This window comes from Manis javanica, chromosome 1 (assembly GCF_040802235.1).
Source record: "Manis javanica isolate MJ-LG chromosome 1, MJ_LKY, whole genome shotgun sequence".
NCBI lineage: Eukaryota > Metazoa > Chordata > Mammalia > Pholidota > Manidae > Manis > Manis javanica.
Window position 1 is genome coordinate 6,556,461 of NC_133156.1, and position 26,085 is coordinate 6,582,545.

A 26,085-nucleotide genomic window follows, 5' to 3' on the forward strand; every position below is an offset into this window, starting at 1 on the left:
CTTCTTTTCCAAGGTTGCATTAGGTATTTGGGTTTTTTTACTGGTTCCAGCCAAGTTTTAGGATTATTTGTTTTAGTTCTGTAAAAAACACCATAGGTATTTTGATAAGGATTGCATTGAATTTGGGGATTGCTTTGGATACTATGGACATTTTAACAATATTCTTCCAGTCCATGAGCATGATATATCTTTCCATTTATTTGTGATGTCTTCAGTATCTATCATCAATCTCTTAAAAGTCCTCACCATGCAGGTCTTTCACCTCCTTGTTTAAATTTATTCCTAGGTATAATGTTTTTGTTGCAGTTGTAATGGAATATTTCCTTAATTTCTCTTCCTGGTAGTCCATTACTAATGTATACAAATGCAACAGATTTCTGTATATTGATTTTGTATCCTGCAAGTTTATTGAATTCATTTATTAGTTCTGATGGTTTTCTGGTGGAGGCCTTAGGGTTCTCTATATACAGTATTGTATCCTCTACAAATAATGACAGTTACTTCTTCTTTCTTTCCAATTTTGATACTTTTATTTATTTTTGTGCCTAATGGCTAGGACTTCCATACTACATTGAATAAAAGTGGTAAGGGTGGACATCCTAGTCTTGTTCCTGATCTTACAGGAAGAACTTTAGCTTTTCACCATTTTGTTTGATGTTGTTAGTTGTGAGTCTAATATATGGGCTTATTATGTTGAGGTGTGTTCCCTGTATACCCATTTTTGTTGAGTTTTTTTTCATAATAGATGTTGAATTTTCTGAGGTGCTTTTTCTGTACCTTTTGAGATTATATGATTTTTAACCTCAGCTGATTATCTTGTGGGGGGTTCTCTTAAATATAGCTAGTTGCTTTTCTTTTGCTGCTTTTAAGATTCTCTGTCTTTAATTTATAACTTTTTTTTGATATCATCAATCTACAATTACATGAGGAACATTATGTTTACTAGACTCCCCGCATCATCAAGTTCCCTCCCACATACCCGATTACAGTCACTGTCCATCAGTGTAATAAGATGCTATAGAATCACTATTTCTCTGTGTTGTACAGCCCTCCCCGTGCCTCCCCCATACATTATGTCTGCTAATAGTAATGCCCGTCCCCTTTTTTCCCCCCTTATCCCTCCCTTCCCAACCACCCTTCCCAGCCCTTTTCCCTTTGGTAACTGTTAGTCCATTCTTGGCTTCTGTGATTCTGCTGCTGTTTTGTTCCTTTGGTTTTTTCTTTGTTCTTGTCCTCCACAGATGAGTGAAATCATTTGATACTTGTCTTTCTCCAGCTGGCTTAATTCACTGAGCATAATACCTTCTAGCTCCATCCATGTTGTTGCAAATGGTAGATTTATTTTCTTCTTATGGCTGAATAATATTCCATTGTGTATATGTACCACATGTTCTTTATCCATTCATCTACTGATGGACACCTAAGTTGCTTCCATTTCTTGGCTATTGTAAATAGTGCTGTGATTAACATAGGGGTGCATATGTCTTTTTCAAACTGGGATGCTGTATTCATAGGGTAAATTCCTAGGAGTAGAATTCTTGGGTCAAAAAGTATTTCTATTTTGAGATTTTTGAGGAACCTCCGTACTGATTTCCACAATGATTGAACTAGTTTACATTCCCACCAGCATTCCCACAACCCTGCCAACATTTGTTGTGGTTTGTCTTTTGGATGGTGGCCATCCTTACTGGTGTGAGGTGATATCTCATTGTGGTTTTAATTTGCATTTCTCTGATGAATAGCGATGTGGAGCATCTTTTCATGTGTCTGTTGGCCATCTGAATTTCTTCTTTGAAAAAGTGTCTGTTCAGCTCCTCTGCCCATTTTTAAATTGGATTGTTTGCTTTTTGTTTGTTGAAGTACATGAGCTCTTTATATATTTTGGATGTCAAGCCTTTATTGGATCTGTCATTTATGAATATATTCTCCCATACTGTAGGATACCTTTTTGTTCTATTGATGATGTCCTTTGCTGTACAGAAGCTTTTCAGCTTGATGTAGTCCCACTTGTTCATTTTTGCTTTTGTTTCCCTTGCCTGGGGAGATATGTTCATGAAGAGGTTACTCATGTTTATGTCCAAGAGATTTTTGCCTATGTTTTTTTCTAAGAGTTTTATGGTTTCATGACTTACATTCAGGTCTTTGATTCATTTTGAATTTACTTTTGTGTATGGGGTTAGACAATGATCCAGTTTCATTCTCTTACATGTATGTGTCCATTTTTGCCAGCACCGTCTGTTGAAGAGGCTGTCATTTCCCCATTGTATGTCCATGGTTCCTGTATCGTGTATTAATTGACCATATATGTTTGGGTTAATATCTGGAGTCTCTATTTTGTTCCACAGGTCTGTGGCTCTGTTCTTGTGCCAGTACCAAATTTTCTTGATTACTGTGGCTTTGTAGTAGAGCTTGAAGTTGGGAAGCAAGATCCCCCCTAACTTTATTCTTCTCAGGATTGCTTTGGCCATTTGGGGTCTTTGGTGGTTCCATATGAATTTTAGAACTATTTGTTCCAGTTCATTGAAGAATGCTGTTGGCAATTTGATAGGGATTGCATTGAATCTGTAGATTGCTTTGGGCAGGATGGCCATTTTGACGATATTAATTCTTCCTAGCCAAGAGCATGGGATGAGTTTCCATTTGTTAGTGTCCTCTTTAATTTCTCTTAAGAGTGTCTTGTAGTTTTCAGTGTATAGGTCTTTCACCTCCTTGGTTAGGTTTATTCCTAGGTATTTTATTCTTTTTGATGCAATTGTGAATGTAATTGTTTTCCTGATTTCTCTTTCTGCCAGTTCATCGTTAGTGTATAGGAAAGCAACAGATTTCTGTGTATTAATTCTGTATCCTGCAACTTTGCTGAATTCAGATATTCTAGTAGTTTTGGAGTGGATTCTTTAGGGTTTTTTATGTACAGTATCATGTCATCTGCAGATACTGACAGTTTGACTTCTTTACCAATCTGGATTCCTTGTATTTCTTAGTTTTGTCTGATTGCCGTGGCTAGGACCTCCAGTACTATGTTGAATAACAGTGGGGAGAGGGGGCATTCCTGTCTTGTTCCTGGTCTTAGAGGCAAAGCTTTCAGCTTCTTGCTGTTAAGTATGATATTGGCTGTGGTTTTGTCATATATGGCCTTTATTATGTTGAGGTACTTGCCCTCTATACCCATTTTGTTGGAGTTTTATCATGAATGGATGTTGAATTTTGTCTAATGCTTGTTATGCATCTATGGAGATGATCATGTGATTTTTGTCCTTCTTTTTGTTGATGTGGTGAATGATGTTGATGGATTTTCGAATGTTGTACCATCCTTGCATCCCTGAGATGAATCCCACTTGGTCATGGTGTATGATCCTCTTGATGTATTTTTTAATTCAGTTTGCTAATTTTTTGTTGAGTATTTTTGCATCTATGTTCATCAGGGATATTAGTCTGTACTTTTCTTTTTTTGTGAGGTCTTTGCCTGGTTTTGGTATTAGAGTGATGCTGACTTCATAGAATGAGTTTGGGAGTATTCCCTCCTCTTCTGTTTTTTGGAAAACTTTAAGGAGAATGATTATTATATCTTCTCTGTATGTCTGATAAAATTCCACAGCAAATCTACCTGGCCCAGGGCTTTTGCTCTTGGGTAGTTTTTTGATTACCAGTTCAGTTTTGTTGCTGGTAATTGGTCTGTTTAGATTTTCTGTTTCTTCCTTGGTCAGTCTTGGAAGGTTGTATTTTTCTAGGAAGTTGTCCATTTCTTCTAGGTTTTCCAGCTTGTTAGCATATAGATTCTCATAGTATTCTCTAATGATTCTTTGTATTTCTGTGGGATCTGTCGTGATTTTTCCTTTCTCGTTTCTGATTCTGTTGCTGTGTGTAGATTCTCTTTTTCTCTTAATCAGTCTGGCTAGGGGCTTATCTATTTTGTTAATTTTCTCAAAGAACCAACTCTTGGTTTCATTGATTTTTTTATTGTTTTATTCTTCTCAATTTTATTTATTTCTTCTCTGATATTTATTATGTCCCTCCTCCTGCTGACTTTGGACCTCTTTTTTTCTTCTTTTTCCAGTTTCAATAATTGTGACTTTAGACTATTCATTTGGGATTGTTCTTCCTTCTTCAAGTGTGCCTGGATCGCTATATACTTTCCTCTTAAGACTGCTTTCGCTGCGTCCCACAGAAGTTGGGGCTTTGTGTTGTTGTTGTAATTTGTCTCCATATATTGCTTGATCTCTGTTTTAATCTGGTCATTGATCCACTGATTATTTAGGAGCATGTTGTTAACTGACCATGTGTTTGCGAGCTTTTTTGTTTTCCTTGTACAATTTATTTCTAATTTTATATCTTTGTGGTCTGAGAAGTTGGTTAGTAAAATTTTGATCTTTTTGAATTTACTGAGGCTCATTTTGTGGCCTAGTATGTGGTCTATTCTGGAAAATGTTCCATGTGCCCGTGAGAAGAATGTGTATCCTACTGCTTTTGGGTGTAGAGTTCTGTAGATGTCTATTAGGTCCATCTGTTCTAGTGTGTTGTTCAGTGCCTCTGTGTCCTTATTTGCTGTCGGGTTGATCTGTCCTTTGGAGTGAGTGGTGTGTTGAAGTCTCCCAAAATGAATGCATTGCTTTCTGTTTTCTCCTTTAATTCTGTTAGTATTTGTTTTCACATTTGTTGGTGCTTCTGTATTGGGTGCATATATATTTACAATGGTTATATCGTCTTGTTGGACTGACCCCTTTATCATTATGTAATGTTCTTCTTTATCTCTTGTTACTTTGTTTGTTTTGAAGTCTATTTTGTCTGATACTACAACTGCAGCACCTGCTTTTTTCTCCCTATTGTTTGCATGAAATATCTTTTTCCATCCCTTCACTTTTAGTTTGTGTATGTCTTTGGGTTTGAACTGGGTCTCTTGTAAGCAGCATATAGATGGGTCTTGCTTTTTTATCCATTCTGTTCCTCTGTGTCTTTCGATTGGTACATTCATTACATTTACATTAGGGTAATTCCTGAAAGTTATGTACTTACTGCCATTGCAGGCTTTATATTCATGGTTACCAAAGGTTCAATGTTAGCTTCTTTACTATCTAACTGTCTAACTTAACTCACTTATTAAGCTATTGTAAACACAGTCTGATGATTCTTTATTTCTCTCCCTTCTTATTCCTCCTCCTCCATTCTTTATATGTTAGGTGTTTTATTCTGTACTCTTTTGTGTTTCCTTTGACTACTTTTGTGAGTAGTTGATTTTATTTTTTGCCTTTAATTAGTATTTGTTTGGTCTGCTTTCTCTGCTGTGATCTTATTTTCTCTGTTGACTTCTATTTATCCTTAAGAGTGCTTCCATCTAGAGCAGTCCCTTAAAAATATCCCATAGAGGTGATTTGTGGGAGGCAAATTCTCTCAACTTTTGCTTGCCTGGGAATTGTCTATTCCCTCCTTCATATTTAAATGATAATCATGCTGGATACAATATTCTTGGTTCAAGGCCCTTCTGTTTCATTGCATTAAATATATCATGCCATTCTCTTCTGGCCTGTCAGGTTTCTGTTGAGAAGTCTGATGATATCCTGATGGGTGTTCTTTTTGTAGGTGACCTTTTTTTCTCTCTCTGGCTGCCTTTAATGCTCTGTCCTTGTCCTTGATCTTTGCCATTTTAATTATTACATCTCTTAGTGTTGTTCTCCTTGAGTCCCTTGTGTTGGGAGATCTGTGAACTTCCATGGTCTGAGAGACTATTTCCTCCCCCAGTTTGGGGTAGTTTTCATCAGTTATTTCTTCAAGTACAGTTTCTATCCCTTTTTCTCTCTCTTCTTCTTCTGGTACCCCTATAATGCGAATATTGTTCCTTTTGGATTGATCACACAGTTCTCTTAATATTCTTTCATTCCTAGAGATCCTTTTATCTCTCTCTGCCTCAGCTTCTCTGTGTTCCTGTTCTCTGGTTTTTATTCATTAATGGCCTCTTGAACCTCATCCATTCTGCTCCTAAGTCCTTCCAGAGATTGTTTTATTTCTGTATTCTCCCTCCTAAGTTGATCCTTTAGCTCTTGCATATTTCTCTGCAGGTCCATCCACATGATTATGACCTTTATTTGGAATTCTTTTTCAGAAAGATTGGTTAAATCTGTCTCCCCAGGCTCCCTCTCATGTATTGTCTGGGTAATTCTGGACTGGATCAAATTCTTCTGCCTTTTCATGGCCATAGAGGTAGTTGTAGGCAGTTGGTGTGTGTGTCAGTTCGGAGAACAATGACCCTTCCTGTGGCGTGCCCTTGTGTGCTGCCTGTGCTGTTTACCTGCACATGAGGAGCAGCTTCCAGTTTTATTTCCTGAGCTCCCACGGGCAGCACAGTCATTGGGTCAGCTCAGTGCCCCACAGGGACAGGCAGGCACGCCGTGTGTGCTTTCCTGCAGGAATGATGACCCTTCGCATCCTGTCCCGGCTTCCTCTGTGCTGGGCTGCCACGTGCCGTCAGGGCCTTTAAGTCTGTCCCGGGTGGCTGTGGAGGAGGCTCTGGGTGGCCGCTGTGGACGCAGCTGCTCTCAGGCTGCTCCCCTGCTGTGGCAGGGCTGCGCCGGAGGGAGAAATGGATGGAAGCTATTTATCACTGTGAGGGGCTTCAGAGGCGCATTGCCTCCCAGGGGGCAGGGGCACCTGAAATTCCCCAGGTTTCCCAGCTGCTGGACTGAGTGTACCTGGACAGTTCCATCCAGCTGTGGAGTCCCTGTCCCTTTAAGACTTTGAAAAAGCACTCGCTTTTCTTTTTTCCCAGGGGCACTTGCTGCAGGGAACTTCTCGCAGGTTTTACTGTTCTGTTTCCCTAATATCCAGCACACCACGCACTGTGTGTGTTTGCTCCTGGTGTGGGAGATTAGGGCTGGGTGTTTAGCAGTCCTGGGCCCCCTCTCCCTCCCCGCTCCAACTCCTCTCTTCCCACTGGTGAGCTGGGGTGGGGGGCGTGCTCAGGTCCCACTGGGCCGCGGCTTGTATCTTACCCCCTTCATGAGGCACTGGGTTCTCGCAGATGGGGATGTAGCCTGGCTGTTGTGCTGTATTTTCTGGTCTCTCTTTTAGGAATAGTTCTATTTGTTGTATTTTCAAAAATATGTAAGGTTTTGGAAGGAGATTTCCACTGCCCTACTCATGCCGCCATCTTGGCTCCTACCCCAAATCGAACTCACCAGATTTTTAAGAAAATATTCAGTTAATGTTCAGATGTTAAGAAAAATCTATAAATATGTATAGTTTAAAGGAAAATAGGAAAATACATTCCAAATAGATTATTTAGGAGGAAAATGTTGTTTTGGTAAAAGCTAAATGGCTCATCATAGATCTCAGTGTTGACCTTCATTTTATGGTTTTCCCAGGCTGGAAAATAGTCACAGGAACACTCAGCCATGGGTGTATGTTATATTAAGCTGTTTGAAAAATATAGAAGTGGCCAATTCCTCCTTCTAGGGCACTGTACTTCACCAGTAAGTCCATGGCAAGAAATACAATTCTTTGTAACAAAAATGACAGAATCTTAGACTTGGGATCTGAAGAGCTTAGAGACATGTGATACTCATTTATTTTATACAAGCCCTAAAAAATTGACGTTCCAGACCTGCTGATTCCCAGTGGTGTGGAGCATCTCTCTTAAGGAGCTTGTTTCCCCATCAAGCAGCTTCAGTTACTAGAATATGCTTACACTGCATTAACCTTGGTTGCCTATACCTTCCATACATCCTGTTTTTGCCTCAAAACGAACTTCTTGACTCTTCTAACCATCAGATATTAAAAGATAGATTTCATGTTTCACTTAGACTTTTTCTTCCAGGCTCTGTAGTTTCCTCAAATAATCCTAAAGTAACTTTTCTAAATTTTATGCTTGCCTTCTCTAAATGCTTTCTGATTTAAGTTGGAAGAATTATTTCATGTGTATTCTGAGCAGATCTCACTAAAATTGTAAACATGTACTTCTGTTCATTTATATTTTAATCATTTTTAAGTTTGTATTTTGCAGAGCTGTGTTGCGTTGGATTGAATTTCTTAAGCAGTTCTCACTGAACTTGTGAAAATTGGGGTACTAGTCAAAGCCCAGAGGTCTGAGCTGTAACTCTATCCACATTTTAGTTTTACTAAACAATGATCGTGTAAAAGATCCCAAACATTGTCTGTCTCTATCCATTTGTAGACTATACCAGAATTATCATGCCCCATGCACTTCAAAGAAGGTATCACCAGCTGAAACGGATCACAGTTGATAGCTAAGCACTGACCTAGAGGAGCAAGACAGGCCTTGATGTCCTTACAAGGACTTCCCACTTAGAAGGGCTTCTATAGGTGTGGCACTTGCCTTTTGTACTTGAACCTATTAAGAAACTATCATCTTATATACTTAAATAATTGATTTTTTTCACTGAATATAGAATATTACATTTATTTTTTGTCAAGTTTCACTTCATTGTTTTGAAATGCAAATGTCCTTTCCAGTGTATTATCTATAATTTTGAATTCATATCTCTGTGTCAGAGGTTTCAGTTTACAGTCTGTGAGCCAGACTCAACTAGCATGCACCATACATTTGGCCTACAGAATGTTTTTAAAATTTTGAACTATTAACCAACATTTTTTTAAAAACCAGCAGGTGCCACATGTATATTTGAATATTGGCAAAAATTAGAATTATCTGGTCACTAAACTAACAAGTTGACAAAAATTAATTGGCCTTTCCTCCAGAGGTTCAAAAGAGTCATTAACTATTGCAAAATAAATCTTCTCTATTACTCACCATGCAGTATTAGATATAATTTAACATGGGAAGCATCTTTATCATTAATTAAAGCCTATGAGAGGATAATTTCCTGTTGCTTTGATGTGCTACCCACAGTTAACCAAATCAAGCAAGAAAGCTTGTAGTTTGGGATTTTCTCAAAGTTTTCTCAAAGTTGCTACCTTATTTGAAGCAAATCCATCTAAGCCGATTAAGACTTAGATGTTTGACTAAAAGACATATGACCATACATACACATATGCATATGTGTGTACATTTTTCAGACATGGATACAAAAAGGAATATTAAAAATTGACTCACAAATAAAGCTAAAAGATCCCAAAGACCCATTCAGTATTATAAAGATTTTAATGAATTATTTAAAATTCCAGGTTTATCCAGCTTATATTTATCTTAACCACAAGGATCTCGAGAGAACTTCAGATACACTATACACCGACACCTAATATTTATTGTTTCCTAGGGCAAACGTTGTACAGAAGGCTGTACATGTATTAGTTCATTTAATTCTCACAACACTAAATTGGGAACTGCTATTATCCCAGTGTAACAATTAAGGGAAAATGACACAGAGAAATTAAGTACCTTGCCCAAGGTCATCTATAAATCTGACATTGATTTATCAGTTTTGAAACCTAATTTTTTAAAAATTGAAATTCAAATAAGATTCCTTGTTCTTAAGTGATCCCTTTCAGCTTTAATTGCTGGTAGACATCTATTTAATATTCTTAAAGAGCTTATCAACAGTAATTTCCATAACCCACCTGTTTGCACAGAACATGTCTCCGATTTACAGGCACCTCTCACATTGTCTGTGATTACTAATAGTGATCATTGGAACCATATCTATAAATTTTTCCTAAATTGAAAGAATTTAATGCCATGGAATGGAAGTCTCAGGTTCACATACCACATAAATCCTATGCTAGTGTTCATTTCCACCTCAGTCAACAATTGAACAGAATTCCGTCAATCCCTTAATCATACTCAATATTGTAGAGAATATATTCCTTTACACACCTTGACTTATATCTTATGGACTATAATGGGATACTGTCATTTCAAAGGCTCTTAGTCACTAACCTTAACACTTCTGGATTGTGTATTAATTGCCTTACAGGCATTATTTTAGTGAATCTTCACTACAAACCTTTAAGCTATAGATAAAGTATGATTTACAGATAAAGAAATAGAGCCTTTAAGAGGTTAAGAATTTTATTATCAAGAGTATTCTATCTGCTAACTGTTGAACTTGGATTATAAACAAGGTCTGAATTCAGAACTGGAGCTCTAACTGGTATGTTTTACTAGCCCTCTGAGATATTTGCCATAGATGGCTTTTTATCAGGGTAAAATACACATAACATAAAATTTACTAGTTTTAAGTGTACAATTCAACAGCACTAAGTACATTCACAGTTGTGCGACCGTTACCACCCTCCATCTCCAGAACTTTCTTATCTTCCCAACTGAAACATATGATTTTATGGATACAGACCATAAATTTTTTTAAATGTTGTAAATAATTTCAGGCACTTTTAGAGGTAGTATTTACAAAATGTACATTCATAATCATAGTAAAATCTTAATGTTATGTTGATTTTTATCTGTATACCATCATAATAAACAACTAATTCTAGGATTCATAATTTAAGCCTCTTAATTCATAAGAACACTGTTTGGGCTTAATAAATAGTGTAGCATATTTATTAAGTTCTATTTGGTCAAAAAGTGCATGAACAATTGATTTCATTAGTTCACTCACATAAACCATTGAACATGAAAAGATTCGCTGAGTCAGTTACTTACTCAGCTGATGGGTTGGCTGCAGTGAACCTCCTGATCTGGAAACCACATCTAGAAAGCTTTTAGAGCCCTGCATTATGTTACTTGTAATCTGTTGAGTGGTACTAGGTCTTTACTCTTTGGGGGTGGATTTTATAGTTCAGAAACATTTAAAGCTTCTCTATTTCAACTCTGCAAACTCAAATAGATGAAATTGGATACTCTTCATTAATTTGTCAATAAATATTTATTGAGCACTTTTTACCATGAATATTAAAAAGTAAACTTTCTATAAATTATTAAAGCTGGGTAGTAATTCATATTAGCTTTAAATTCCTGGAAAAAAACTTCCAAAAATGTTTGGGCAGTGGAATCATCGCAAAGGGACTTTCTCTATTTCCATTAAATACTTCTGGAGTGCCTTCTATGTGCCAACCCTATCCTAGGCACTAGGGATATGGTGATAGATATAACTATCTAGTACAAACACACATAACACATGATACGTAATCCCTTGTTTTCTGAGTTTATAGTTAGCATATATGAAATATATATATAATAGCTAAAAAGTATGTAAGACCTACCTGCTTTTTAAGGTTTCTTAGTATAGTTGCAGAACAGGTATACATAAGGTAGCATGTACATATTTATGTAAATATATGTAAGGTGTGTGTATATATTTGGTGGCTCCTCTGTATTTTTAGCTATTATGAAGTTGTCACTATTTTCTGTTTTAGACCAACTGGTGGGAGTGACAGATGGACAGCAACGGCTTGTGATTGCCTGTCATTGTACCTAACTGGAGCTGTTGCAACTATGATCTTACAGGTGTGTAGTGCAATAAACAGTTACAATAGATGTATACTGATTATTTCACTGGTATTTTCTACAGTTACATTTATTTTCTTTTTGAGAAAATAACAGCAAAATAGTTTTTTTTTTTTGCACCTCTTGTGGTCTTAATTGCACCTGTTTGGTAAAAGGTGTCCCATAAATGTATGAATGAATCAAAACATTTCTAAAATAATATTCTTGAGTCGATAGTTTGCATGTCAAAAAACAGGCATGTCAAGGAAAGTAAGATTGATGTGATTTTTTTCTTCATGCCTTACTGGTTTTTTAAATACTCTGATTATAAAAATATTTTAATTAAAAATGCATTTGTATATTAAAAAAAGAAAAGCAATGTATATATGCCAGAGTGAATTTCTAAAGCCTTTTGATATTCTTTATAAACTGGAAAGTTAGGCTTCTAGTTAAACTGTGTCATAAAAGGTGTGTGTATGAGTTAGGGATTTGAACACTTAATATTTTTTCCTTTTTTTTCTCATTTGAAATATTTTTTGCATTAATGCTTAGAGTTTTCTTACATAAATAATTTTTACATGTTATTTTTACCATATGTACTTTCTCTTTTTTTAATCCATATAAAGTAGAACATTTGTTTTATAATTCTTTTAGTTTCTGTAAAGAAAAAAGGCACACTTGGGAAAATATATTTTAATTCTATAATTTGCAAAGAGTTTAGGAGAATAGAGAAACTTGTAACTGATGATATATTTTCCATCACCCATTCTGGGATGAAAAAAAGTTCTCAGTATGGTTTTTTTTGCCCTATCTCCACCCCAATTTGGTAAATTTCACCTTGATGTGAGGTCTTCCTGACACATACCACAAAATAACTATCTGTCCCCATTGACTGTCTTCCATGGTATTTTCTCTCTGATATGGTCTGATATCAGAATTACTTGATTGGAAAATGTTTTTCGCTAGTTTCAAGAAATGTGGTGAAAATGCCTATAGAAAGTATATTGTTTATAAGATTTCATTTTTGTGTCTCATATTTACTCTGCTCTTAAATCACTGTAGGAAAACAACATGACGTGGCCATTACCTGTGAAAATTTTCTGCATAGATGAAAAAGGAGAGCATGTTGATGTTTCTAAATATTTGATTAAAAAGGGTTTGGCTTTGAGACAAAGGAGGTATAGACTATTTTTTTAACATCAGTTTGTGATAGAAGCTTCTTATTTGCCTGTGTAAATATTCATAACTGTGTGCTTTCAAACCTGAATTACTTCTTGTTTGCTCTTTAAAATGACTTGTAAACTAACCCTGAGGAGCACGCTCAGAAGTAAATTCATTCATGACTGCTAATTTCTTTACTCAAGCACATTAGCTTTTGCATGTTTAAACCCACACTGACATTTTTGCTCCTATACTTCCCCTTTTGCTTTGGCTTATACACTATAAACCAGAGAAAGGGAGATCTGTATAGTGGGTACCATAGCTGAGCCCTTTGGAATCATTGCTTAGACAGAAATATTCAAGCTTTATGTTGGAGTTTCTGGTTGATATATACAACAAAATGTATTTTATGAAACAGGAATTGCTAACAAAAATGTACTTCACTGATGTTTACATTTAATGATCCTTTCAGATAATAACTTCAGGGTTTAAGTACCATTGGTCCAGAAGAAGGATCAGTATGCCCTAGCTTCCTCTTTCTCTCTTTCTTTTCTAGACATGAAGGTATATTGGAATTGTAAATGCATGTTCCAAGGAGCCACGTTGTACCGTACACAAGATCTCTTTTTTTAATCTTGTGGTTTTTTTTCTTTACCCTGTTGCACCTATCATTTCTTTTCTATTAAAGTATCGCTAATGTACAATCTTATCGTGCTTTCACATGTACATCATAGCAGTTTAACAGTCCCCGTGATCCCTTATATTGTGATTGTGAATTATTGTGCCTATTTATCTCCCTGCTCACTGCACTTGCCCCAACCTCTTCCCCTTCACTCTTCATTATCTGAGTCTAATGCTGTTGGTTCCTTGTGTTTTGCTTTGTTTTTATATTCCACAAATAAGTGAAATCATTAAGTATTTGTCTTTCTCCACCTGGTTTATTTCACTGAGCATAATTACCCTCTAGCTCCATCCATGTTGTTGCAAATGGTAGGATTCGTTTTCTTTTTGTGGCTGAATAATATTCCACTGTGTATAGGTACCACATCTTCTTTATCCATTCATCTACTGATGAACACTTAGGTTGCTTCCATATCTTGGCTGTTGCACATAGTGTGGCAATAAACATAAGGGTCCATATATCCTTTTGAATCAGGGAATTTTGTTTTCTTTGGGTAAGTTCCTAAGAGTGGAATTCCTGGGTCAAATGGTATTTCTATTTTTAGTTTTTGAGGAACCCGCATGCTGCTTTCCACAGCTGTTGTACCGATGTGCAGTCCCAACAGTGTAGAAGGGTTCCCATTTCTCTGCATCCTTGCCAGCATTTGTTGTTTCTTGTCTTTTGGATAGTGTGCCATTCTAACAGTGTGAGGTGATAATCTCATTGTGGTTTTAATTTGCATTTCCCTGATGATTAGCAACATGGAGCATCTTTTCACGTGTCTGTTAGCCATTTGTATTTCCTCTTTGGCAAAACATCTGTTCAGGTCCTCTGCCCATTTCTTTTTTTTTTATTTTAAGGTATTGCTGATATACACTCTTATGAATGTTTCACATGAAAAACAATGTGGTTACTACATTCACCCATATTATCAAGTCCCCCCACATACCCCAATGCAATCACTGTCCATCAGTGCAGCAAGATGCCACAGATCCACTATGTGCCTTCTCTGTGCTACACTGTCTTCCCCGTGATCCTCCACACCATGTGTACTAAACATAATACCCCTCAATCCCCTTCTCCCTCCCTCCCCACCCACCCTTCCCCACCCCTCCCCTTTGGTAACCGCTAGTCCCTTCTTGAAGTCTGTGAGTCTGCTGCTGTTTTGTTCCTTCAGTTTTGCTTTGTGGTTATACTCCACAAATGAGGGAAATCATTTGGCACTTGTCTTTCTCCTCCTGGCTCATTTCACTGAGCATAATATCCTCCAGCTCCATCCATGGTGTTGCAAATGGTAGGATTTGTTTCTTTCTTATGTCTGTCCATTTCTTAGTTGGGTTATTTATTTTTTGAGTGTTGAGGTGTATGAATTCTTTATATATTTTGGATGTTAACCGCTTATTAGATGAGTCACATAAAAACATATTCTCCCATACTGTAGGATGCTGATCTTTTCTGCTGATGGTGTCCTTTGCTGTACAGAAGCTTTTTAGTTTGCTGTAGTGCCACTTGCTCATTTTTTATTTGGTTTTGATTTGATGCTGAGGAAATATGTCCCAGGAAAAAATTACTCTTAATTATGTTCAGGAGATTTTTTGCTTATGTTTCATCTAAGAGTTTTGTGGTTTCATGACTTACATTCATGTCTTTGATCCATTTCCAGTTTACTTTTGCATATGGATTTAGACAGTGATCCATTTTCATTCTCCTACATGTAGCTGCCCAGTTTTCCCAATACCAGTTGTTGAAGAGGCTGTCTTTTCCCCATTGTGTATTCATGGCTCCTAATTGAGCAACTGTGCATGGGTTTATATCTAGGCTCTCTGTTGTGTTCCATTGATCTACAGGTCTGTTCTTGAGGCACTCATATTATCTTTGTATTGTTTCATGAATGTTGACAAATTGCTATGTCTATATGTTCTCTCTGTGAATTAGAATTGACCTGAAGGTATTATATTTCCTAATAACATCTAGTTAATTATATAATACCTGGAGATGCTTATTAAGAGATTTTAAGAGAGAATAGCATGAAATATAAGATAGGAATTTAAAACATTTAAGTAAAATATTTTTTCATTATGCTTATTTATAATTTTAAGTAGTTTTCATTATAACTTAAAGTATGTTCATTTTTATGTAACAAACTTGGCTTTATATTGTTTTGCCTAGAATTTTTTTATTTGCTCAAATTTAGATGTATTCTTTTGTTGATATTGCAAAATTAATAAATTACATAATAGCCATTCATTATCTCAGAAGTCTCTGAAACTCCCTCTGGAACAAGAAGATTCCATAGTTACTAAGTGTATTAAAATTAATTTTGACTCGACAAAAAGGCTGCTGATATTAGTTAACACAATGTGTCTAAATTTAGGGAAAAAATTTTAGAACCAAGAACCACTGGATGCTATAAACCACCAGCTATTCCTAACATAAAAGTATTTGAGGCAGTAGTCAGCTGCATTGGTGATGATGGAACTATATTTGTGGTACCCAAATTATCAGGTAAGATCTTTTACATTATGTGGGATTAGTCACTAAAAGTAGCAGCTAGCAGCTCCATTATTCTAGCAAGACAGACATGGTTTAAAATTCCTTGGGCAACTATTTAACTTCTTTAATCCTCATTTTCACAGGAATGTTCTGAAGGTTAAATGAAATAATGCACAAAAGTGGTTTTCACATAAAAACCATTTATTGACACATTGGAAATAGATAGACATTGAAACTAAATTAAGTATAGGACTAGTTCCAGATTTGTCAGAACTGGCACTTGTGCAAGTTTGGCATCTCTAAGAAAAAAGAACATAAATATTTGTATTCATTTAGAATGAGAGAAAAAAAGATCACAAATCAAATTGAGAAGAAATTGAATGACTGGAGATTCAGGGCCCTTTGAGAATGTTCAGGTCCTCCCTGAGATTTCCTTGAATTTAAGTAGAAATGCATCCTTACTACCACCTGGGCACAGCCAGGTTACTTTGTAACTCAGCAATTCCAGCACTCACAAGATTTAAGCTCCATTAGCTCCTTAGGAAGTCTATCTTCAGATAAGGGTATAGTAGCTAGGAATTTGTTGAGTTTTTTGTCTCATTTGTTGATCTTCTAAATACTATCTTTTATATTTGAAGAACAGAAAAAATCTGTGCCATTTGCTTTCTAGAAGAAGTGAAAAATGTTTGAGACGTCTAGCAATAGTACTTAATCCAGAAGCTTTGCTCAATCTGTAAATAGTCAAAGCTAAAACTGGTTGACTGTTACATGCCATGCAATGTGCTAGATGCTGTACATCTAACCCCTACTCCCCCAATTACTGATAATGCAGATAGGTACTTTTATGCCAGGTTTACAGAAGAATAAACAGGCTTATTGTAGGTAAAGGGACTACCCTGATCATGCAACTGAAGTGGTAGAACTGGTAAGGGAACTGACTCCAGAGCTTGCCTTCTGTGGTATCACTTATAGGGATAGATATTTACTCTGGAAATGATAAGCCAATTAGCAGTAACTAGCAAAATCAGAATTTTAACTTTATATCCCCAGCATTGTGCTCTATCTAAGCATCAAGTAACATATTTCTTGTTTGTTGTACTGAGGTGTGTTAGTCAAAATGACATTACCTTAAAGTGGTAGTTCTTTTATACTAGGGTATCTGGTATGTGTTTAGAGCTTTTAATGATGCTTGTACTCCCAAAATAATACTTGCATTTATAACTAGAGATCAGAATAATTATTTATATGCTGTTAGTAGTATGTTTTGAAACTTATAGAAGCTACTTGACTGAATTAGATTTTCATTAAAGCACCTTTATGTGGGGATTGATTTTTAATTTCCTTATAATATCTAAGTGGTGAAATTATTAAAGGTTGATGATGACTTCATAGTGAAAATGGTAGGGAATTTTTCCTAAATGCTTTCTATTTTTAATGATTTCTTCAGAATTTGAACTGACAAAAATGATGAATGAAATTCAAAATAATTTAAAATGCCTTGGTCTTTTGGAGCCTTATTTCTGGAAAAAGGGAGAAGCCTGTGCAGTAAGAGGATCTGATACTATGTGGTATCGAGGCAAAGTAATGGAAGTTGTTGGTGGCACTATCAGGGTGAGTCTGATACTCTTTTGTGACTATTTTAAGGCCAAGTGCTGTAATTAAAGTGGTCTTTTGAGTCTAAATACATGAAAGTTTGATCAAAACATCTTTTAATGAGTTTAGTCCTATAGGAAGACTGGTCAAATACATTACACATTTATTTGTAAAAAAAACTTTTCTTTTTATTTTCAAGTATATTGATTACTCTGAATAACCAAAAACATTTCCAGGTGGAAATTGGCCATTGGTAGTTTAATGGTACCACTTATTTGTAATTGGCAGCCCTATTTGTGTACATAGTGTTAATAAAACAGCTTGTTTTCCAATATGTTACATATTTCCTTTGCAAATTTGTTTATAGCCCAGCTAGTTTACCTTTCTAAAATACTGAAATTGTATTTGCATGACACTGAGTTTCATGCAAAATCTTCAGGAAGAGCTGTGTACTTTGAAAAACTGTGTATGTAAAAATAATAGATGAAAATACCTCTATTTATAATGAATTCCTTAAGTAAAGCAATGAAAATGATAAAGCACTTCATGAAACATTCAGCACTTGAAAATTTTAGTTTTAGAAGGGAAGAAAAATTAAGGAGAAAAGCCTTTTGTTTCTACTTGCACAGGAGTTTATTACTTACTTGATGATAATCCCAATTACATAGCACTTCGGGTTTTTAAGCTTCTTTTTCACATGTGCATTCATATTTTATAATTTGTTCCTAACTTTCATAGAAGTAGATTATTATTCCCATTTTACTAATAAGAAATTTAGGTTCAATGATCTGCCCAAGGTTATCCTATCAGGGTAGTGTTGTTGGAATTCATATCCAAGCATCTGATTCCTAAATTTCTGATCTAAGTCTTGAGCTTTTTCTGATGAATGACAGGCTTTAAATGGTTTTACTAGAGGTAAAAATGCTTTCCAATTTTCAATGAACATTTAAGTGTTGGTAGTTTACAGATTCAAGTGTTTGTATGCAAATAAGTCCATTTTCACATATATTTGAATTGTTCAGATAATCCATTTTCTTCTTTAATACACAAGTAAACCAAAATTCAATTTTTATTATAAGTCATGAACTTTACGTATATGGAATCCAACTTTATTTTTTCTCATGCTTATTTCTGCTTTTTACATTTAAGTTTTAATCACTTTTTATTTTTTCCATAGTCATTTTACATTTTGCATATACACAATAAATTTTTATTCCTGAACCTAATAGCTTTCAAAGTTCGTCTTATGATCCACATTAATAAACATTATGAGAAACTATATTCACCCTATCTGTGGTATACTCAGTTATTTTTTTATTCAGTTCTATTTCATATATTAAAATGCTGATTGCCAACCCAAATAAACAGTGATATGTTAATTTCATTAATTTGGGGCAAAAGAAATAACTTGACATTCCTTAGTCTTACTACAGTTTAGCAATTGAATTATCAAAGCTAAAAAAGCATTTCAAAACTGGGTTGTTGAGGACTTCTGTTTTCACGTGTAAGGAGCTTGGAAGTTGTCACACCATTCTAACAGGTAGAAAGCTGAAGAGCTCTTCTTGGATCTGTAAGAGAGGGAGTACACAGGACAAACCACTGCCCCAAAGATTAGAGAGTCAGGTGAATATAAGGAGTCAAAAGTTTATGGCCGCAGAGACTCACAACCACAACTGTACTTAAGGAATTGCTGGCGACTCAGTGTGGACAGCTCTGAGAGTTACTCCAGAGAGACCCATTCATCAGAAGGCCCCCCCACAATTCTGTGAGACTTATTTCCAGGAGCTTGCTCTATTTCTCATAAGAAATATAAAAGAAAAACTCCTCATGATTCCAGCAGGGGGAGGGAAAAAGGAACCATTTTTTAAATATGCCAGAGATGATGTTCTTAACAAAGCCTGCCCTCAGGAGAAACTAGGTAGCTGGGGCCCAACCCCCTGGGGTATTGTCAGAGTCTGACTGACTTGGGAGAAAGGAGATACCCAACTCTAGCCCACTGTGTTCATCCTGTCATCTAAGAGAGGAGAACAAAGAAATGAAAAACTGTCAAGGTCACAGTCCAGAGGCAAAGGCCCACTAAGACTGAGATCTAATTGTAGGACTGTAGGACTTCCCCCCCCCCCCCCCACACCTTACTCTCATATTACTAAAAGCCTATTTATAGCAGTTTCTTTTACACACTACATCATGTCCAGCCATCAAGAAAAAACTGCAATAAAAACAGTATGGCATCAAATATTCATGTTTGAACTGATTGTTTATAGTTCATAATGCATGATCAAAACTGAAAGTTTCTGTGATGACTGCCCTTGTACTGTTTACCATGTAACTTATTCACTATGTAAGAATTTGTTCTCCATGTAAGAACTTGTTCGTTATGCTTCAGAAGATTGGAGACTGATGAAAATTAGGCTTGGGGTGGATTAATGATTGTGCATTGAGCATTGACTCCCCTATACAGAATTTTATTGTTGTTAACAACCATTTGATCAATAAATATGAGAGATGCCCTCTCAAAAAAACAAAATAAAACAAAACAAAACAAAACAAAACAAAACAAAACAAAACAAAAAAGTACAGACTTCCAATTGTAAAATAAATAAGTAACCGGGATGTAATGTATAGCATAAGGAATATAGTCAAAATATTGTAACAACTTTGTATGGTGATAGCTGGTAGCTAGAATTATCATGTATATAAATGTTGAATCACTGTGTTGTACACCTGAAACTAATGTAATACTGTTTGTCAACTACCCTTCAATAAAAAACAAACAAACAAACAAAAAACAGTATGGCATTGGCATCAACAAGCACATAGATCAATTGGAACAGAATAAAGAGCCTAGAAATAAACCCACACATATGTGGTCAGCTAATTTACAGCAGAGGGGTCAAGAACATTCAATGGAGAAAGGGCAGTCTCTTCAATAAACAGTGTTGGAAAACAGGAGAGCCACATGCAAAAAAACAAAACTGGATGACTGTCTTACACCATATTCAAAAATTAACTCAGAACAGATAGAAGATCTGAATGTAAGACCTGAAACCATAAAACTCTTAGAGAAAAACATAGTTGGTAAGCTCCTTGACATTGGTCCTGGCAAAGATTTTGGGGGTTTGGCACCAAAAGTAAAAATAAATAAGTGGAACTATATCAAACTGTAAAGCTCTGCACTGCAAAAGGAACCATCAACAAAATGAAAAGACAACCTACCAAAAGGGAGCAAGTATTTGCAAATCACTTATCTGATAGGAGGTTAATATTCAAAATATATAAAGCAATTGTACAATTCAGTAGCAAAGAACAATCTGATTAAAAAATGGGCAGAGATCTGAAAAGATACTTTATGAAGACATACAGGTAGTCAACAGGTGCATGAAAATGTGCTCAAAATCACTAATCTTTAGGGAAATGCAAACCAAAACCACAAAGAGATATATCACCTTATAACTGTTAGAATGGTGATTGTCAAAAAGACAAGAAACAACAAGTGTTGGAGAGGATGTGGAGAAAAAGGAGCCCTTGTGCACTGTTAGAATGTAAATTGATACAACCACTGTAGAAAACAGTATGGAGGTTCCACAAAAAATTAAAAGTAGAACTACCATATGATTCAGCAATTCCATTTCTGGGTATTTATCTGAATGATACAAAAAGAGTAACTCAAAAGATGTGTGTATGTTTATGTTCATTGCAACATTTTTTACAATAGCCAAGATATGGACCCAACATAAGTGTCCATCAGTGGGTGAATGGATAAAGAAAATATGTTATATATTTGTGATGTATATATTACATACACACACACACAATGAAATACATAATATTATGCAGCCATAAAAAAAGAAGGAAATCTTGCCATTTCTGACAACATGGATAGATCTTGAGGGCATTATGCTAAGTGAAATAAGGCCAAGAAAGACAAATACCATGTGATCTCACTTTTTTGTGTAATCTTAAAAAAAAAACAGCAACAATAAATACCAGGATCATGGATGGCAAATTGTTGGTTGCATAGGTGGGGGGTAGGGCTAGGGAAATGGTTGAAAAGGTTTAAAAAGTACAAACTTCCAGCAAAAAATAAGCAAGTCATGGGATGTAATGTATAGCCTGGTGACTCTAGTTAATTATACTGTTATATATATTTGAGAGTTGCTAAGAGAATAAATCTTAAGTTTTCTTTACAAGAAAAAAAATTTGCGGCTTGTATTGTGATGGATGCTTAACTAGACTTTCTATTGTAATCATTTCATAATATGTACAAATATTAAATCATTATGCTGTATGCCTGAAATAAATATAATGTTATATGTCAGTAATAGCTAAATAAAAAATTTTTTAAAAAAAGAAAAAAATTACAATAAGTACTAAAAGGCAACAAAAAAAAACTGTTGGAAGAGACAGAGTAAGTATCAGAACCAGACATGGCAAGGATATTGAAATGATCAGAATGGGAATTTTAAATAACTATGATTAATATGGTAAGGGATCTAATGGGTAAAGCAAACAGCATGTAAGAACAGATGGGCAATGTAATCAGAGGGATAGAAATACTAAGGACCAAAAAGAAATGTAGAGATCAAAAACACAGTAACAGAAAGGAACAATGCCTTTCTTTGATGGGTTTATTACTAGACTGTTCACAGAATAAAGGAATCTCTAAGCTATGGGACAGAAACCTCTAAAAGTGAAAAGAACAAAAACTGAAAAAAAAAAAACCAGAACCAAATACTCAAGAGCTGTGAGACAGCTACAAAAGGCATAGCATACAAATAGTGGGAATACTAGAAGGAGAAGAAAGAGAGGAATCAGAAGAAATATTTGAAACAATTATGACAGAATTTTCCCCAAATTAATGTCAGACACCAACCACAGGCCCAGGAGTTCAGAGAACACCAGAGTATAAATGCAAAAAAGCAAAACCCAAAAACTACACCTGGGTGTGTAATATCAAAGTACAAAAAACCAAAGTTATAGAAAAAATACTGAAGTGAGGAAAAAACACCTCACCTTTCGAGAAACAAAGATAAGAATTTCACCCAACTTCCCAGAAGCCTTTCAAGCAGGAAAACAGTGGATTGAAAAAGTTAAAATTGGAGGAAAACTCACCAGCCTGGGATTCTGTACTCTGAAATCATTTTTCAAAACTGAAGGATAAATAATGTCTAAGAGAAAAATTGAGAGAACTTGTTGGTAGTAGCCTTGCCTTTCAAGAAATGTTGAAAGAGACTCTTTAGACAGAAGGAAAATAATACAGGTCAGAAACTCAGATCTACATAAAAAGAAAGAAGGAATAAGTGGAGATGAAATATATTTTTCTCAGTGATCTCACAGATAATAGTTCAAAGTAATTTATTCAACTACATATGCTTTTGTGTGTATCATACATTATATGCTTAAGTATGCTTATATATTAGTGAAATGAATGACAATGATACAAGTGGTGGAAAGGAAAAAATAGGATTATTTTGTTGTTATAAGGTATTCACTACCCAAATAGTGGTATAGTGTTATTTGAAAGTGGATTTGGGTTCATTGTAACTGTGTATTTTAGCAAGCTGTAGAGTAACCACTAAACAAGTTTTTTTAAAAGTACAACTGATACGCTAAGAAAGAGAAAATGGAATATAAAATGCTTAGTTAGAGCCACAAGGCAGAATAATAGTGAAAAATAAAAAGAAGAAAGAGCAACAAATAGAAAACAGTAACAAATATGTTAGATGCTACTCCAACTATATCAGTAATCACTTTGAAAATCAATGGTCTGAATGTACCAATTAAAAGATACTGTCAGAATGGGTCAAAAAACAACACCCAACACTATGCTGTATAAAAATACATGTCTGGAGAGCTACGTGCAAGAGAATGAAACTGGATTATTGTCTAACCCCATACACAAAAGTAAACTCAAAATGGATCAAAGACCTGAATGTAAGTCATGAAATCATAAAACTCTTAGAAGAAAATATAGACAAAAATCTCTTTAATATAAACAGGAACAACTCTTTCCTGAACTCATCTCCTCAGGCAAGGAAACAAATAAAAAATGAACAAATGGGACTACATCATGCTAAAAAGCTTCTGTACAGCAAAGGACACCATCAGCAAAACAAAAAGGCATTGTACGGTATGGGAGAATATATTTGTAAATGACATATCCGACATGGGGTTAACATCCAAAATACATAAAGAACTCACACGCCTCAACACCCAGAAAGCAAATAACCCTATTAAAAAATGGGCAGAGGATATGAACAGACACTTCTACAAAGAAATTCAGATGGCCAACAGGCACATGAAAAGATGCTTCACATTGCTAATTATCAGGGAAATGCAAATTAACCACTGTGAGATGTCACCTCACACCAGTTAGGATGGCCAACATAGAAAAGACTAGGAACAACAAATGCTGGCATGGATGTGGAGAAAGGGGAACACCCCTACACTGCTCGTGGGAATGTAAACTAGTTCAACCATTGGGGAAAGCAATACGGAGGTTCCTCAAAAAACTAGAAATACATTTGACCTGGGAATTTCACTCCTAGGAATTTACCCAAAGAAAACATCTTCTCAGATTCAAAAAGACATATGCACCCGTATGTCTATCGCAGCACTATTTACAATAGCCAAGAAATGGAAGCAACCTAAGTGTCCATCAGTAGATGAATGGATAAAGAAGGTGTGGTACATATATACAATGGAATACTATTCAGCCATAAGAAAAAAGCAAATCCTACCATTTGCAACAGCATGAATGATTTGCAACAACATGAATGGAGCTAGAGGATATTCTGCTTAATGAAATAAGTCAGGCAGAGAAAGAGAAATACCAAATGATTTCCCTCATTTGTGGAGTATAATGACAAAGCAGAACTGCATGAACAGTATAGCAGCAGACTCAGACTCCAAGAAGGGACTAGTGGTTACCAAAGGGGAGGGGTGGGGGAGGGCAGGTGGGGAGGGAGGGAGAAGGGGATTGTGGAGTATCATGATTGGTACACATGGTGTGTGGGGGGTCATGGGGAAGACCCTATAGCTCAGAGAAGACAAATAGGGACTCTGGCATCTTATTACACTGATGGTCAGTGACTGCAATGGGGTATGGGGGGAGTAATGACAATAAGGATGAATGTAATAACCACATTGTTTTTCTTGTGAAACCTTCATAAGAGTGTATATCAATGATACCTTAATAAAAAATACATGAAGGTTAGAAGTAAATTGACAAAGAAAAATATTCCATATTAACACTAATTAAAAGAAAGCAGAAGCTATAATAATTTCAGACAGAGCAGACTTCAAAGCAAGGACAGTTATCAGGAATAAGGGCATTACATAATGATAAAGGAGCTTATTTTCCAAGAAGACATAATAGCCCTTAATGTGTATGTGCCTAACAACAGAAAGTCAAACTACATGTAACAAAAACTAATAGAACTTCAAGTAGAAATAGGTGTGCCCACTGTCATAGCTGGAGAACTCAACACCCCTTTTGCAGAGCTGGACAGATTGAGCAGGCAGAAAATCAAAAAGAATATAGTTGAATTCAAAAACACCATCAATCAACTGGATATAATTGGCATGTACATACTGTTTTATCAAATAGCAGAATACACATTCTTCTCAAGCTCACATGAAACAGTCACCAAGGTGGACCACAGTACAAGCCATAAGTCACACCTTAAATTGAAAAGAAAAGAAATCAGTATCGTCAGACCAGAATGAAATTAAACTAGAAATCAGTAACACATAACTGGCAAATCCCCAAATACATGGAGATTTAACAACAAACTTCTAAATAGCATATTGGTCATTAAGGAATAAATCTCAAGAGAAATTTAAAGATATTTTGAACTAAATAAAAATGTAAACTTACCAAATTTGTGAGATGCAACAAAAGCAATGCAAAAAGGGAAAATCATAGCATTGAGTGCATATTAGAAAATAAAAATCTAAAATCCATTATCTATGTTTCCAGCTTAGAATGCTAGAAAAAGAAAAAAATCCAAAGTAGCAGAAGAAAAGAAGAATTAAAGCAGAGATCAGTGAAATTGAAAACAAAAAATCAAGAAAGCAAATCTATGAGATTAAAAGCTGGTTCATTGAAAAGATTAATACAATTAAAAAGTCTCTTGCCAGGCTAAGAAAAAAGAGAAAGGACACAAATTACTAGTATCATAAATGGTAGAATATAATTACAGATCCTATGCACATTACAAGATAATAAAGGAATACGAACATCTCTAAACCCACAAACTTGATAACCTAGATGGAATGGACCAATTCCTTATATGACACAATCTGCCAAAATCCACACAAGAAGAAATAGACCATCTGAATAGGTCTATATCTATTGAATTGAATAATTGATAACCTTCCAAAACAAAAGTACTAGGACCAGATAGGTTCACTGATGAATTCTATAAAACATTTAAGGAAGTTATTTTACCTGTTCTCTACAATATCTCTCAGAAGATAGAAACGGAATACTTCTAACTTGTATGAGGCCAGCATCACCATAATACCAAAAACAACAAAGACATTACAAGAAAACTACAGACCGGTATCCTCAGCAGCATAGATGTAAAAATTCTTTACAAAATGTTAGCAAATCAAATCCAACAATGTATAAAAACGATTATACATCATGACTAAATCATTTATCTCAAGTATACAAAGCTGATTCAACATTTGAAAATCAATTAACATCCACATCAACAAGCTAAAAAAGAATCACATGACCATATCAAAAGATGCAGAAAAAGCATTTGAGAGAATCTAATACTCATGCTAAAACCTCTTAGTAAACTAGGAAGAAAAG

At 35.5% G+C, this 26,085-nt stretch overlaps 1 protein-coding gene across 7 annotated transcripts in view; it reads left to right on the top strand.

Annotated features, from left to right (window-relative positions):
• The window catches only part of RNF17 (ring finger protein 17), a 111,787-nt gene that overhangs the window by 59,740 nt on the left and 25,962 nt on the right, over positions 1-26,085 (top strand). For all 7 annotated transcript variants that reach the window (XR_012125456.1, XM_017656924.3, XM_017656923.3 and 4 more), the window contains 4 exons: positions 11,284-11,374; positions 12,416-12,531; positions 15,550-15,680; positions 17,116-17,279. Coding sequence is in view for 6 of the 7 variants with exons in the window: in XM_017656924.3 (XP_017512413.3) it covers positions 11,284-11,374; positions 12,416-12,531; positions 15,550-15,680; positions 17,116-17,279 (502 nt within the window). In the remaining variant the exon portion in view is untranslated. The remainder of the gene's footprint in view (positions 1-11,283; positions 11,375-12,415; positions 12,532-15,549; positions 15,681-17,115; positions 17,280-26,085) is intronic.